The 15563-nt window shown below is 34.9% G+C and overlaps 1 protein-coding gene across 6 annotated transcripts in view; it reads right to left on the bottom strand.

Annotated features, from left to right (window-relative positions):
- Nucleotides 1-5870: 5870 nt before the first annotated feature.
- The window catches only part of SCN3A (sodium voltage-gated channel alpha subunit 3), a 115866-nt gene continuing 106173 nt past the window's right edge, over nucleotides 5871-15563 (bottom strand). For all 6 annotated transcript variants that reach the window (XM_045480050.1, XM_045480049.1, XM_045480051.1 and 3 more), the window contains 5 exons: nucleotides 14267-14320; nucleotides 13319-13456; nucleotides 11957-12061; nucleotides 9644-9914; nucleotides 5871-9127 (listed from right to left, as the gene is read on the bottom strand). In XM_045480050.1, the coding sequence (XP_045336006.1) occupies nucleotides 7932-9127; nucleotides 9644-9914; nucleotides 11957-12061; nucleotides 13319-13456; nucleotides 14267-14320 (1764 nt within the window). In that variant the 3' untranslated portion in view covers nucleotides 5871-7931. The remainder of the gene's footprint in view (nucleotides 9128-9643; nucleotides 9915-11956; nucleotides 12062-13318; nucleotides 13457-14266; nucleotides 14321-15563) is intronic.

Raw genomic sequence — 15563 nt, forward strand, 5'->3', positions numbered from 1 at the left:
TAGATAGCTGCAATGTAAAAATCAACTGTATTTGCCTTTTAACTGAACAGTTCAATGTATTTGCTAGTAATTACTGAGATATTATTGATATGTTTTTATAGTTATCACTAATGCCATGGTGTTACATTGGATTATATGTTGGAGTTGTTCTCCAGAGTGTACCATTTTCCTAATACAGTGCAATTTTTCCCGTAGAGTTGTGTAACATAGTCATTCTGGATGTCAAGTTCTAAGATGCAATGATTAAAAGATTGTATCTAGAACCAGATTTCCTGGATCAATATCCCTATTGTTCTTCTTTCTAGCAATGGATTCTGGGCAAGTTAAGAGTATTCCATGTCTCAGTTTCTTCATAGTTCTTATATTAATGGGGATGATGTGAGGATTATCATGTGAGGTATTTTAAAAATGATTAGAACATAATAAGCACTCATAGCAGGCTGACTATTATTAATTTTCACCAGGTTATTTTGTACTTTTTTCTTATTTTTTCTATTTTTCTCTTCCTTCTTATACTTTTGAGTTTATTAAATGTCAAGGTATTTCATTTTTCTCCTGTAGAGTTTTAATCATTTTGTTCTATTTCTTGTCTTTCTATGTATACCCTTGAAATTTTAGTAAGCATTCTAAGCAAAGGTAAAAGTTACTATCTTTATCATGCTGCTGAACAATAAAATTAGAATGCTTGAACTCTCAACAACAAATGTTTTCATTTCTTTTTATTCTTAAAGATATTTTGGAGGCATCCAGGTGGTTCAGTCACTTAAGCGTCTGACTTTGGCTTAGGTCATCATCTTGCGATTCATGGGTTCAAGCCCCATGTCGGGCTCTGTGCTGACAGCTCAAGCCTGGAGCCTGCTTCAGATTCTGTGTCTCCCTCTCTCTCTGCCCCTCCCCTGCTCACACTCTGTCTGTCAACAATAAATAAATGTTAAAATAATTAATAATAAAAAAGATATTTTTTCCTGGATATATATTAATTTTAACAATAATTTGTGGTGTCCATTTTTACTATATACTTTTAAGATTTTTTTCTTATACTTTTTGTTCTGAAATTTTATTAAGATATTCCTGGATATGGTTTTCTTTTATCTTATTTAGAGTTTTTATGATTTTTGAATGTCAGGATTTGTGTCCATTTTCAATAATAAAGAATTTTTAGTCATTTTGTAATCAAATATTGCCTTCCCCCTAATATGTTAATTCCCCTTTTGGAATTGCAGGCATTTTACACCTTCTCACCTGTACCAAAATTCTCTTAAGAGTTTCTTACATTTTAGCTTTTTGCCTTTGCTATTTTGCTTGTAAGTTTTTCAGATTCTCAGTCATGACTTCTCTCTTCAGTTCTAAGTAACCTGATATTTAAGTCTTGCACGTTGTTTTAATTTCAGTCAGTCTTTATTTCTAGAGAAGGCATAGTATGCTTCTTCAAGTATGTCTCATAATGTTTATTTCTTGCCATTATTCATATTTGAATCCCTCTTTTTAAAAGGTATTGAACATACTTATATCCTATATCCAAAGAATTTATGGATATGTTCTCCCTGTGTCATCTGGCAGCTTTGTTTCCTCATTGTTTGTTTTGCTATTTCTCTTATTGTGAGTTCATGTTTCTTGGACTTTGTTTGTGGGAAATCTTTGAGGCCTGGCTTGAGGTGTGTCTTTCAGAAAGGATTTCATTTAATTTCTAATAGAAGCCTACAACCACTAGCATCTTGTGTCTACTTTAAATTGAATTTTTGGCTTCTACTATTTTGTACTAGACAAATAGTATAAATTTGGGCCATAAACCCAGGTGAATTCTAGGCCAATAGCTATGAGTCTCAAGAAAGACTTTTCTCCATGACCTCAGAACTAAGACAAGACAGAAAATGTGCTTGCTAAGTTGCTTTCCTATTTGCTTTTGTAATAATTGATTTTCAAAAATGCTCTTATTAAGTGTGTAGCTTTTTGAAAAAAAAAGTGTATAGATTTTTGTGTGTCTTGAATTTATTCGGGATCTCTGACCCATATTGGATTAAAATCTTTGTCTTCTATTTCTTGTACCTAGGCCTGTTGTTTTTTTCTTCTAAGAGAGAGAGAACTTGGAAGGGGAGGGGCAGAGGAAGAGGGAGAGAGAGAATTCCAAGCAGCCTCTGCGCTGTCCTTTCAGTTCCCACAGAGCTGGATATGGGGCTTGATCTCACAAAATTCTGTATCTAGGCAGTTTAAACCAAGCTCTAGGTCACTGGGACCAATAGAGGCCCACAGAGTATCATCTGACTTAGTGCTTGCTTACCTTTGTCCATCAGCCCCAGGGACTTTCCCTTGCTTTCTTGTAAGCCCAGTTATACATTAAAAAGATCTTTTGACAATATTTTATCCTCCATTTTTAGATATGTTTGATAAGAGGGCTTTAGGATAGTATTAGTGTATTATCAGTTTACTCATGAATTGTTTAAGAATATCTAGATTAAAATAGTGAGATAAAACCTGAGTCCCTAAGTCTGTTTTTATCTATGCAAAATATTTCTACTGAAGACAACTCATTAAATTGTTTCACTGATAGAGTTAATGAAATGAAGTTTTTTTGTTTCAGTAGTTTTGTTAGGTAAAAAACATTATTTGTAGGCATAGTTACTAGCTATATAGTATTTCCAAAATGTTTGTATATATTTCAACTGATTATAAAGGTGGACTGTCTGAATTTAGATGCTAATAAATATGTGAATTGTCCTCCACAAGGACTGAAAAAATTTATTAATATTATTATTTGGCACTTAAATATATTTGTGTGTTCCTGCAAGAATCAGTTCTACTAGCAATGTAACTGAATGCTGATAGTCACATACTCTGCTAGTCACTAAGGAAAGAAGGATGATGAAGTTAATGAAACATGTCCCGTACATTGGATGTACTACAATCTATTAAGAAGAGATAAATACAGAGGAGTTAATACAGCACAGTTGAGCCACACCATCATGGATGCACATTAGGAAATCTGAGGAGAAATAATTCTACTTGAGGAACTCTGAGGAAGCTTCCTAAGTGATGATTTTTCTTGAACCAGTTATTGAAAGATAAGCAAATATTTGCCGGGGGAGGGGGGGGAAGAGGGAAGGTTGTTTCAGGCAAAGACAGTAGGTGTGCAAGACAGGAGAGATGTCAAAACATTATGTAACTGGCGAGTGTGTGATTCTGAGGGATAAGGGACATGAGTTGTGGAGTGATGGCCAGTGATGGACGATAGCAATGGAATAGGTGAGGGGCAGATTAGGCAGGGATTTGTTTGTCTGTTCATTTGTTTTTACTCCATAATTGGAAGGGAAAATTGATTTTTCTGAGCAATGGGGTGCTGTCAGGTTTAGAAGGTTTTTGATATGTACTTCAGTATGTGAACTGGCTAAATTATGGAGAACAGAGAGATTCTAGAGAGAAGAAGAGAGAAGAAATACTGCTAACAAAAGAATCCATAGGCGTCAGTAACAACAAAAGTTTTTGAAAAGAATAAAATGTTTTCGATGTTATTGTAGGAAAATGATGTACAGGGGCAGCTGGGTGGCTCAGTTGGTTAAGTGTCTGACTTCAGCTCAGGTCATGATGTTGCAGTTCGTGGGGTTGAGCCCCATGTTGGGCTCTGTGCTGACAGCTCAGAGCCCGGAGCCTGCTTTGGATTCTGTGCCTCCCTCTCTGCTCCTCCTCCGCTTGCACTCTGTCTCTCTGTCTCTCTCAAAAATGAATACACACTAAAAAAAAAATTAAGAAAAGAAGAAAATTATGTGCATCTTTTATTCTTTTGTAATAACAACAGTACTCTAGATAATATAAGACTGAAGCCCTACTTAAAATTTTGTGGAAAATGTTAATTAATGGCAAAGAAGAAACAAATACACTTGTGGCTCTAGACAATGTTACAGTAAAACTCTAAAGTATTAGTCACTTTGTTTTAATCACTTTTGTTATATATCAGGTGTTGTCTTTTAGAAATCTGTAACACTGGGGTGCCTGGGTGGCTCAGTTGGTTAAGCTTCTGACTCTTGATTTCGGCTCAGGTCATTATCTCATGGTTCATGAGATCAAGCCCCATGTCAGCTCCATGCTGACAGCACAGAGCCTGCTTGGGATTATCTTCCTCTCATTCTGTCTCTACCCCCGCTTGTGCTCTCTCTCAAAATAAATAAACTAAAAAAAAACACTATAACACTGTAAAGAGGAAATAATAGCCATCCTCTCAGTTATTTAAAGAATCCTTCACTTTGTGGTATAAAATCTTTGAAGACAAGAAAACTTTTTTTCTTAATGGGGCTTAAGTGAAAGCCAAATGTGTTTCTGTCTATTTAAGGTTATGTAATCTTTTAAAGGTTTATTAGCAATTCATATTTTCTCATTATTACCCATATAGAAAAAAATTACTCAGTTTGACTAGACAATTTGATTTTGAACACAGAATTTTAAAAATAGAGACCTACTATGAGAGACAACAGCCCCATTCAACAGAGGAGGAATCTGAGGGGCCAGAATTTGATCTGCCTGAATTGCATTGCTCATTTGGTACCAGAACTGATACTGAAAGACAAGTGTTAGAACAGTTGGTCTGGTCTTTTTGGTATTTTCCATTTTTGCAAAAATGGTCAGTAAGAACGTTGTTTATGATTACTACTGAGTGATTTGAAATGCACAAAAATGATTTTCATGTTATTTGACTGTATTCTAGTTATTTGAAACTTGTAAATACCTAATTTACATAGCCATTATCTTTTCCCTGTAATATTTTTAAACTGGAATACCCATTTTTTTTCCTGCATGCATATGTTCTTCCCTTACTAAAGGGCAGCCATTGGTGGGTTTAAGTTTCTTTAATTTCATAGTTTAATATCTGTGTCTAAGTGGATTATTTCTAATGTATTATTTTAAACAGAATTCTGTCATGAAGTTCAATAACAGAACAGAAGGATTTTTCTTGTGGAATTAGTTATTTTAAAAAAATCTATCAACTTACATTAACAGCTCTATATTCTGAACAGTATTTTCAGAATATCCTTTAGCTAGAGAGGTATATTTTTTAAAGTGTTTGTTTGTTTGTTTGTTTGTTTGTTTGTTTGTTTCAACTGAAGGCTCTTGTGACTATTTTGGAACATGATCATTTAGATGCAATGCATATCAATTAATAGAATACTTGGTTAAGATTGTATGATGGGATGCATAAAAAGGCTATGGGTTTTGCAAAGTAATACTTGACTTCTCTCTGGTATTGGCGAGCTCCAAAAATTGACTTTAGCAGAAAGGAGCCCATGAATTCCAATGAAGTCAGCTTATATCATTTGTGTTGAGGAAATTATGAAATGCATATTTAAATTCACTTCATCTTCAAATAAATATGCCTTACAACTGGGATTTTCCACTGAGACTAAACATTTGGTTTTGACATGACATAAGTCCAAGGGCCCTGAAAAAAATAGCTAACATAAATTCTCAATCATTAATGCTATAATTAATACTATATTTATAAATAGGAATTCGTAAGACACATTTAAATAACAATGTATGTAACCTTTGTTAGCTACCAAGAAGTTTGGAGATGGTATAGGGAACACTGAGAAGAACTGAGCCAAGGCAAGGACTTGGAATTGACAACTATTATCGATGATGACTATTACTGTTATAGAAACCATAAGTTGGAACATGTGGATTTGATCCTTTTGCACACAAAAAAGTTCACAAAAACTGCTTTTCATAGCTTTTATTCTGTAGTACTGTTTGGTGGACCATACATTAGGTTGTTGTAAAATCCATGTGAACTTTTATGTATACAAATGTCAGATCAAGTACAGGTTTCATTAATTATATATATTTTAAACTTCCATCAATAAAAAAAAACAGAGGCCAAGATATTAAATATAAAAAATGAAATATTTATTCTTTTGGCTCAATAATAATGTAGCTCACCATTCTTTTTAGTAATAGCAATTCCCTGCATGCAGTTCATCAGTACACTACAAGTAAATAGTTTTGTAAAAGGTTAACATTAAACTTTTGGTTTGTGCAAAAAACAAAAATTTATATCATATTAGGTAATTGCACAACTTTGCCACTTTGTTCATGGCTAAAAAGGACAGAGCCTGTGTTATTTCTCTAATAGCTATAGTGTAGCAAGAATTAAAAAAATAAGACTAGTCTGCATAAGCAAATACTACAAAAGTTTGAGTAAAAAAAAAAAAACTTCCATGAATAACGGGTAATATTGAGGCAACCATAATTGGTAAAAAATGATCCATGTTTGAATTTTTGACAATGTCTCTCCTATTGGAATGGTAGAAAATATATTATAACAAAGAAATCCACAAAACCCAGTGTCTAACTTTTATTTTAGGAAATTATCCATTGAAAAGTCTTATGGATTCAAAAGTTTGGAGTTGTGATTAAAAATAAAAAGCAAAAGCATAAAGTAAAATAAATCGCCATGTCATCGACCTGAAAATAATTTTCTTATATACAAAATGCAACAAATAAAATTGATCATATTTTTACATTATTTATATTTGAACAAGTTTTAGACATATTTTTAGCAAAAGTTCACAAGGTTTTGACAATAGGCAGTACGCAGTGTGTTTCCTTGAAATATAGAGAGACACCATATGACACTCAAGTTGAATTAAAAATGCAAAAGTAAAGGTACTTTTAAATAACTGCAAGCTATTCTGCTTGACATACTAGATAGAGCTGTTTGAATTCACTCTACCAACATGTGACTGCTAACCAAGGCTTGTGAAGAATGAATTGGGTAGAATAGAGCAGCATAGGCAATATTAACATGCATTAGTGATAGTCTTCAAACTATTTATGTTTAATGAATGGTACAGGATACATCCCTGTTGGAAGATTGCAAAAGACATATACACTGTGGTACATATTTGACTTAACAGAAGTTGTTGATCTGGATATGTGTATCTATATGTATATATATACATTATATATACATATACATATATGTTTCTACCCAAACATGCACCACAGGATAAAATAACTATTTACATAACAGGGGGTGTTGAATTGACATAAAATATCAGCTTTGCTGAGAGTAGAAGATGGCAAAGCAATACTGCAGCAGAAAGTGGGACAACTATTCTAAAGTGACACTTTAGATACACTTTTCTAGATTTTTGTTGTTTTGTTTTTGGAACGCATTTAACCAAATTAAATATAGAGCTCTGGAACTTAGAATAAAATTTGCACTTGCTGAAACAATTGTTGCATAAAAATAATCCTTTAAAAATTAGAGGAGACTTTACAGGCACATAACTGTTCAGATGTAAATAAATGTAACAGACCAAAACACTTTCAAAATTAAAGTCTTCTAGAAAATGGAAGTACCTGAACTTATTGACATTAGAATATTTTTTTTTCTGGTTTTAAGCAAGAATTTTATCTCTCAAAACACTTTTGCTCATTGTTTAAGAGATTTATGGAGGAGGAACACAGGGCTCTTATATACTTTTTTCTCAACTTAAACTGCATTTACAAAAATAGTGACATAGTATTATGAATAAACTATGAATTAGGGAGCAAGGAGATCCACCAGAACAAATTTTGTAAAAATATGGCAGATATGGAAGTTAAAAATAGAGTGGATGCAAGTACTGTACTAAAGGTGTTTGGTGTAGTTACAATGATCACTTTGCACAATTATCCCTACAGTCTAGGTAGCCATTGAGTTTCTCTTCAGCAGTGTCAGCTGGTAAGGAAAACAGCAACCTCTTGTCAATCTTGTTGATACCCTGACTCACAGAGTTGTAGTGATGGTGAGGTCACTGTCTTGTTATAGGCACTGACCATGAGTATTTGTTAAAACAGTCAGTTTGGCGTAGACCTCCTCTGGGAGTCCAGTTGACACTTAGACTTTACCATCGTAGGCTGTAAACAATTGATCACAAGGATACTTCTTTGTTTCTTTTTTACTTGTGAGTTTCCCTGACCTCTTTCCCTTTGCTTTCTTTTTCTGGTTTGTCTTTCTCAAACTTTTCTTTGTCTGGCTTTGTTACGCTGTCATAGGAAGGAGGAGATGTGGTAGAGGAGCTTCCATCTGTTTTTTCGGGGGTGGAGTTTCCATTTAATTTGTCAATAATCATGTCTTCTTTTATAGGTAGGTCAATCCTTCCTTTAATTGCCTCTTTGTTATATTCACTTGATACTTTTTTTAACCTTTGCCTTAAAAGATAACATCTGAAGTTACGCTGAATGATAGCAGCAGACACCTCCTCTTGCTTGCGTTTCAGAGTGGTCGTGATGGGTTCGTAGGAGACTTTGGAGGGGTTCGATGCCATGAACCGGTCCTCCATCTGTATTCGAAGGGCATCCATCTCTCCACTCTCACCCAAAACACGCTTTGTGAAGGCAAATAAGATGTCGAGGCAGTGGATCCGGTCGCCACTGACCATGGGCAGGTCCATGGCAATGAGCTGGACTTTGTTTGGTTTTGCTATGAGGAGAGGAGGATCTAGGGCAGCTGCAAAATCAGAGAGCTTGGAGAACTCTATAAACTGGGTGGCATCAGGATCGAACTTCTCCCAAACCTCATAGAACATCTCAAAGTCATCCTCACTCAGGGGCTCTGCACTTTCCTCAGTAGCGACACTGAAGTTCTCCAGGATGACAGCGATGTACATGTTCACCACAACTAGAAACGATATGATGATGTAACTGACAAAAAAGAAAATCCCCACAGATGGGTTCCCGCAGTCTCCCTTAACAGAGCTTCCAGGATGAATTGTGTCAGGATCACAGTCAGGTGGTGCACTATTAAGAATAGGTGCTAGCAATCCATCCCAGCCAGCAGAGGTGGTAATTTGGAACAGGCAGATCATGCTGTTGCCGAAGGTCTCAAAGTTGAACATGTCATCAATTCCAGCTTCCTTTTTAACATAGGCAAAATTGGACATTCCAAAGATGGCGTAGATGAACATGACCAGGAAGAGCAGGAGGCCGATGTTAAACAAGGCGGGAAGGGACATCATCAGAGCAAAGAGCAGCGTGCGGATCCCCTTCGCCCCTTTGATCAGACGCAAGATTCGACCAATCCTGGCGAGACGGATCACCCGGAACAAGGTAGGGGACACGAAGTATTTTTCTATCAGCTCAGCCAGAAACATACCTGTGGAAAATATACAAATGAGCTAAACAGTGAATATCTTATGCTTATATGAATGCGTTATCTTTGCAAGGGGTGGGAAAACAGCAAGATTGTGTATAAACTTTTACTAAATATTTGGGCCCACTCCCTAATGTTAGCAATTAAAGATTACAGAATTTTATTCAATCATTCTATAATGTCATAAGCCAATATAGATTTTTGGAAAATCCAACAAATTAAATAATCTCAGACAGTGTCATGGCAATTTAAGGTTATATATACTCAGTTACTATGAAGAGTTATCCCACACATGAAATGTGCTAATTACAAACAAAGGTTATTTCTGAAGTCACCAAATATATTGTTTTTTTTTAGTCTTGAATACCAACATCCTCAGTTAGAGGAAAATGAACAGCAGTGGTAAACTTCAGATTATACACATTATCATTCTCAGATATAATTTCCATGTTACACAGCTGTCAGACCTTAGGGAATTTTACCTACAACTGTACCCCTCTGTAACTAAACCACTCTTACCTACAATGGAGAGAATCACTACCACAAAATCAAAAATGTTCCAGCCTATGGTGAAGTAGTAGTATCTGAGAGAGACGAGCTTCAGCACAAATTCTCCAGTGAACAGGATAATGAACACAAGGTTGATCCGGGATAAAACTAGAGTCATATATTTGCTCTGGTCATCAGTTTCCACCATCATGGTGACCATGTTGAGGCAGATGAGGATCATGATGCTGATATCAAAGACTTGCCTGGTTACAAAATCAAAGACCATTCCTTGGAATTTGTTCTAGAAAGAGAGAAGAAGAAGAGAGAGGGTTAATATGCATATTTCATAAATAATGATCCATTAAAATTGCAGGTGAAGTCCTTCCATATATGGCCATGAGATCTACACCCTTTTCACATTACTCCAAATAATTTTTCATGCTACATTTCTCTTCACATTAAAATACAAGAAGGAAATGAAAAAAGTCATATGATAAGAAAAAACGTATTTGGTTTATTTAAGTTCCATGGAAAAACAAAACTCAGTAAAACATAAATTGGTGACAATTGGCTGTTAATATGTATGGGCTTTGCTTGATTTCAAATAACTATGATAGTTTTTACAAAAAAATCGTGACAACTAATAATGAAGATTTAAAAAGTGAGCTGATACAGACAGACTTTTAGATGGATGAATACCCTAATTCATTTATCAGTACTTCAGGAATTTTGGTTTATATCTGATTTCCATCTCTCCCTTCTTAAAAATATTCATTTTCTATTTAATTATACCTCTTCTAACTATGTGTGTCTGTGTGTTCACTATCACTTTCTTCACCTCTTCATGCTTCAACAAAAATGTATGATTTGTTTTTTTGTCTTATTATTAACAATCATCTCAGGAGTCACACACTTTTAAAGATTACTTATATGGCCATTAAATATAGTTCTATTAGGGAAATAAATTTTTAATAATTTAGAATAAAAATACAAAATTTCACAGGTTACTGAAAATCAATTTCATGAGTTGACCAAGTTTCCTTTTCTTAAATATAATATTTAAACAAAATATTCAGTAAAGCAGGTTTATGCCCTTCTGTGTATCCTGCCCTACATCTCCCCTTGACTGTCCCCAACCTCAACTCCAAAACTCTTAAAAATATGGTAATGTGAAGTCATTTATAGTATTCACGAGGCCTTGTCAAGTCCCAGTTCTGGCGATTATAAGCTTATGACTTTAGGTACAATATTTTACCTTTTGGTGGGGGGGCTCAGTTTCCTTATTCCTTACCCATCTAAGAAGATAGATAAGTTAGAGTACAGCTCTTGAACATAATCCATCACTATTATTATTATGAAGCTCTACAGAATATGCATTCTAAATAAGTCTTTTTCATCTTTGTGTATTCGGTGAAACAAACTATTTTGATGACACACTTTTCCTTTCTAAAAAGGTTAAGAATATTTTCTAGTCCTACAAATGGAGAGAACAAATAACATAGAGGGAAGTGATAGGGCAGGATGCAGTTTTCCAGACTCCATATTTTTTTTGTAAATTTTTTAATGTTTTTATTTATTTTTGAGAGGGGGGGAGGGGCAGAGAGAGATGGAGATACAGGATCCGAAGCAGGCTCCAGGCTCTGAGATGCCAGCACAGAGCCTGACACAGGGCCGAACTCACTAGGGAGATCATGACCTGAGCTGAAGTCGGATGCTTAACCAAATGAGCCACCCAGGCACCCCTCCAGACTTCATATTTAAATGGCAAAAAGTGCCATATAACAAAATTGGGTGCATTCCTGACAGCAGCGGGTGGCAGCAGGAGTATGAAGGCTGCTTTGGAAGCAGTTATTAGGACCTCCAAGTTGGATGTTTTCAATTGACAAACTGTAAGAACATTATCTCCTTTTTAAGAACTTAGTAACTTTTATTAAGTGTAGTGATTGTGAACTGTATTAAACAATGAACTTTACAATTAGGGCATATTACATATTAGTGATTATCACCCAATATGTTCTCATCCCGAGCACTGCCAATTTCATCATATGGAAATAAGGCTTTAGAATATTAAAGAAGATGAGTAGTTCTTTTTTTTTTTTTTTTTTTTTAATTTTTTTTTTCAACGTTTATTTATTTTTGGGACAGAGAGAGACAGAGCATGAACGGGGGAGGGGCAGAGAGAGAGGGAGACACAGAATCGGAAACAGGCTCCAGGCTCTGAGCCACCAGCCCAGAGCCCGACGCGGGGCTCGAACTCGCGGACCGCGAGATCGTGACCTGGCTAAAGTCGGACGCTTAACCGACTGCGCCACCCAGGCGCCCCAGAAGATGAGTAGTTCTTACTGCTGGCCGAGGTATGGGCTTCTGTGGTTTCTTGGATCCAAGTTTCTTCATTGCGTTGTAATACTTTTTCTGTTCCTCTGTCATAAAGATATCTTGACCTCCAAAGTAAAGATAAGTATAAAACTGGTTACAATCCCAACATGTGTTATAACAGCACTTGTATAAAAATATTTCTGACTCTATCTTTTAGTCTTTCCTCAGGTTTTAAATGGAAATTATATATATATATATATATATATATATACATACACACACACACACACACACGTATATATATGTGTGTGTGTATATATATATATATATATATATATATATATACGTATATATGTATACACATACACACACACACATATATACACATACATGTATATATGTGTGTGTGTGTATGTGTATATATATATGTATATGCTTTCCTCATTTAAATGAAATTCTGAGTACTTTATTATTATATAAAACCTCTAATAACGTAAATCTCTGATTAGTACAGGATCCTAATATGATTATATTATGTTTAGAAGGAAGCTCAGGGATCTCAAATAAATTTCCATGAAAGGAAAAAATGTTTTCTTAGTCTGTTTCACTGTTGACAGTTTTCATTTGTTCAATAATTAGAAGTCATTTCTGTATGCTAGAAAATGTACCTGGTATCAGAATTACATAGATATATGAGACACAATGTCTTGTTGCCATAAGGAGCAGTAGGGAAATGAAAATGGGTGGAAAATGCATAAGGGTATGAAAAAAAAGTATTACAGAAATCAAAATAAACTCTTAAGACTCAGAAACAGGCTTTATATATGAAGGTGCCATTAAGCTAGGCCTTAAAGGATGACTAGAGTTGTACTAGGCAGAGCATTCCAGGAAAAGAAAATACCCTATGTAAAGTCGTGTACAAGTCATGTACAAGAGCGTGGCTTGTTCAGAAAGGGCAGAATATCCATGTAGCTATGTGTGTAGCATGTGATAGTAGTGATGGTAGGTGTTGACTGAGGAGTAGGGAAGTAGATCCAGAAATGTAGAAATGTGGTGTTGTGGGAGAAAATAAAGCTGGAAAACTGGGTGGAAATAATTCCTGAAAAATCTCTAAGTAAGGGTAAAGCTTTAGAGGAGGTCCCCTGGATGTTCTGAAGCAGTGGTCACATTTATTGTCACAAAGACACTACAGCAACTCTGCAGAGGATGAACCTGGAGAGCAGTCACCAACTAGAGACTGGAAACCCTGCAGCTGCACTGACCGTAAAGTGAACTGAGAAGAATAGAAAACTGATGTAAGTCTGTCCTGACCACAAGTATCCTGATGATTTGGATGTACAACAAACAGAACCTCAGAGTGGAGAAATTTGAGAGCTGAGGAATACTTATCTTCTTTTTCTGTTGGTTGAAGTTATCTATGATTACACCAATGAATAGATTCAGAGTGAAGAATGACCCAAAGATGATAAAGATGACGAAGTATAAATACATATATAGATTTTCTTCATATACAGGCTGAAGTTTTACCTAAATAGTATTGAAAATATTAAATAATATTTAAAAATGTAATAAATACTTTAAATTATTAACAGTTTGGTGAGTGTTGTTACTTAATATAAAGCTATTTTCGCCTTGCGCTAGATACTCTTCTGCAAAAAAAAGGTCTTTTTTCAAACTAGTATGATCTAGGATAATGAAAGTTTGTAATTTTTATGATTGTTCCTGAATCTCTCTTTCCACTGTGGCTTACCTATACACATTTTTAGAATAAATAACTGATAAAACAAGAAACATTTGAACCTATTATTAGTCATATAATTTTTTTTTGCAGTACTTTAAATTTGGGTTTGGAGATGTTGGTTCTTTAAGATATGGCTTTAATAATAGAACATCAACTTCTAAGAGGAAAATGCAGTATAAACAGATGCGTTCTGAGGAATTTTTTAATTCCTATTTTCAAAATTGAGTTTCCTTGAAATTTCCTTGCTTTTTTTTGTGATATTTTTGGAAGCTGCTTTACAAACTCTGCTTTATCATACTCTCCAGGGAGAGGGAGAGACAAGTTACTTTCCCATGAGCAACATTTCTAATCTTGAGCCTTATTTATGGATCAGTCTGATGTCTTCTGATCTATGTATATTAGATATATTTACCAGACATATATTAATGAAAATATCATCTTCATTTAAGTACTTTAGCTTTCGAGGATCATTTCTGTATGAAATTATAAATGTTCTTATTGCATCTAGTGTAAAATTCTGGGTCATTCACTTAAATTATTGCAAATGTTCACTATAGAAGAATCTAGTATCTATAAATAGTATGAGTGATACTTACATCTCTTGAGTCAACGGCTGCGTACATAATATCCATCCAGCCTTTAAATGTGGCCTGTGAACAATACATGTTTGAATTCTGCATTAAAAACTTAATCTAAGAATATGGCGTTTCACTATATGAAAATCTGATAGTGTTACTATGAGTAACTTTTTGTATAATATGGTAAAATTTTCTACAAAGAGGTTGAAATGTGAAAAAACAATTTTTTTAAAGGGGCGACTGGGTGGCTCAGTAGGTTAAGTGTCTAACTTCAGCTCAGGTCATGATCTCACAGCTCGTGGGCTCAAGTGCTGAATTAGCCTCTGCTGACAGCTCAGAGCCTGGAGCCTGCTTTGGATTCTGTGTCTCCCTTTCTCCCTGCCCCTCCCCCGCCTCCTCTCTCTGTCTCTCTCTCTCTCTCTCTCTGTCTGTCTCAAAAATAAATAAACATTTAAAAAATTTAAAAAAATAGATTGAAATGAATTGAATGAAGAAATTAAATTGAAATAGAATATGATTTTATTTAGAGTCTGGAACTCATTTTCTTTGTTTCTCTTGGAAGATACTGTATTTTTTTTTTCTACACTAAAATTTATCTGGAGGCTTGATTCATAAAATTGCCATCTTAGTGTCAAGTCCTTTTTATACAAAAACATAAGCTCTGTGATTCAAACCTGTGGGGAGTTTAAACACAACTCAATGGTTTTCATTAGCAAATAACTGATTAGTTAATATGTGGTCAACTGAGTCAAAATTATTAAACATTATACATTTTGAAATCTACCCATAAGATTTGTATTCCCACAAATACTAGAACCATCCTCCTTAGATGTTGGTACAATAAATTTCCTGGCTAATTTAATTTAGCACTAAAATATATTTAATTCATCAGTAAACTATACATTGTTATTTTAACATATAAAATTGCTCCTTTGGCAATGACTGCTAAAGAAAACTAAAAACAGTATAGTGCAATAGTCCTCAATATATAATAAGAGAAAACCTAGCAGGGCGCCTGGGTGGCTCAGTCGGTTAAGTGACCAACTCTTGATTTTGGTTCAAGTCATGATCTCATGGTTCATGAGTTCAAGCCCCACATCAGGCTCTACTCTCACAGCGCGGAGCCTGCTTCAGTTCCTCTGTCTCCCTCTCACTGCCCCTTTCCCCTCTCTCTCTCAATAAATAAACATTAAAAAAATTAAAAAGAAAAAACCTAGGAAACAAATACAAGGCCATATTAAAACATACTAAAAGCTGAACACTGCTGTAAATACATAATAAGTTAACTGCAAAACATCTTAAAATCAAGTTCAGT

Source organism: Leopardus geoffroyi, chromosome C1 (assembly GCF_018350155.1).
Source record: "Leopardus geoffroyi isolate Oge1 chromosome C1, O.geoffroyi_Oge1_pat1.0, whole genome shotgun sequence".
Taxonomy (NCBI): Eukaryota; Metazoa; Chordata; class Mammalia; order Carnivora; family Felidae; genus Leopardus; species Leopardus geoffroyi.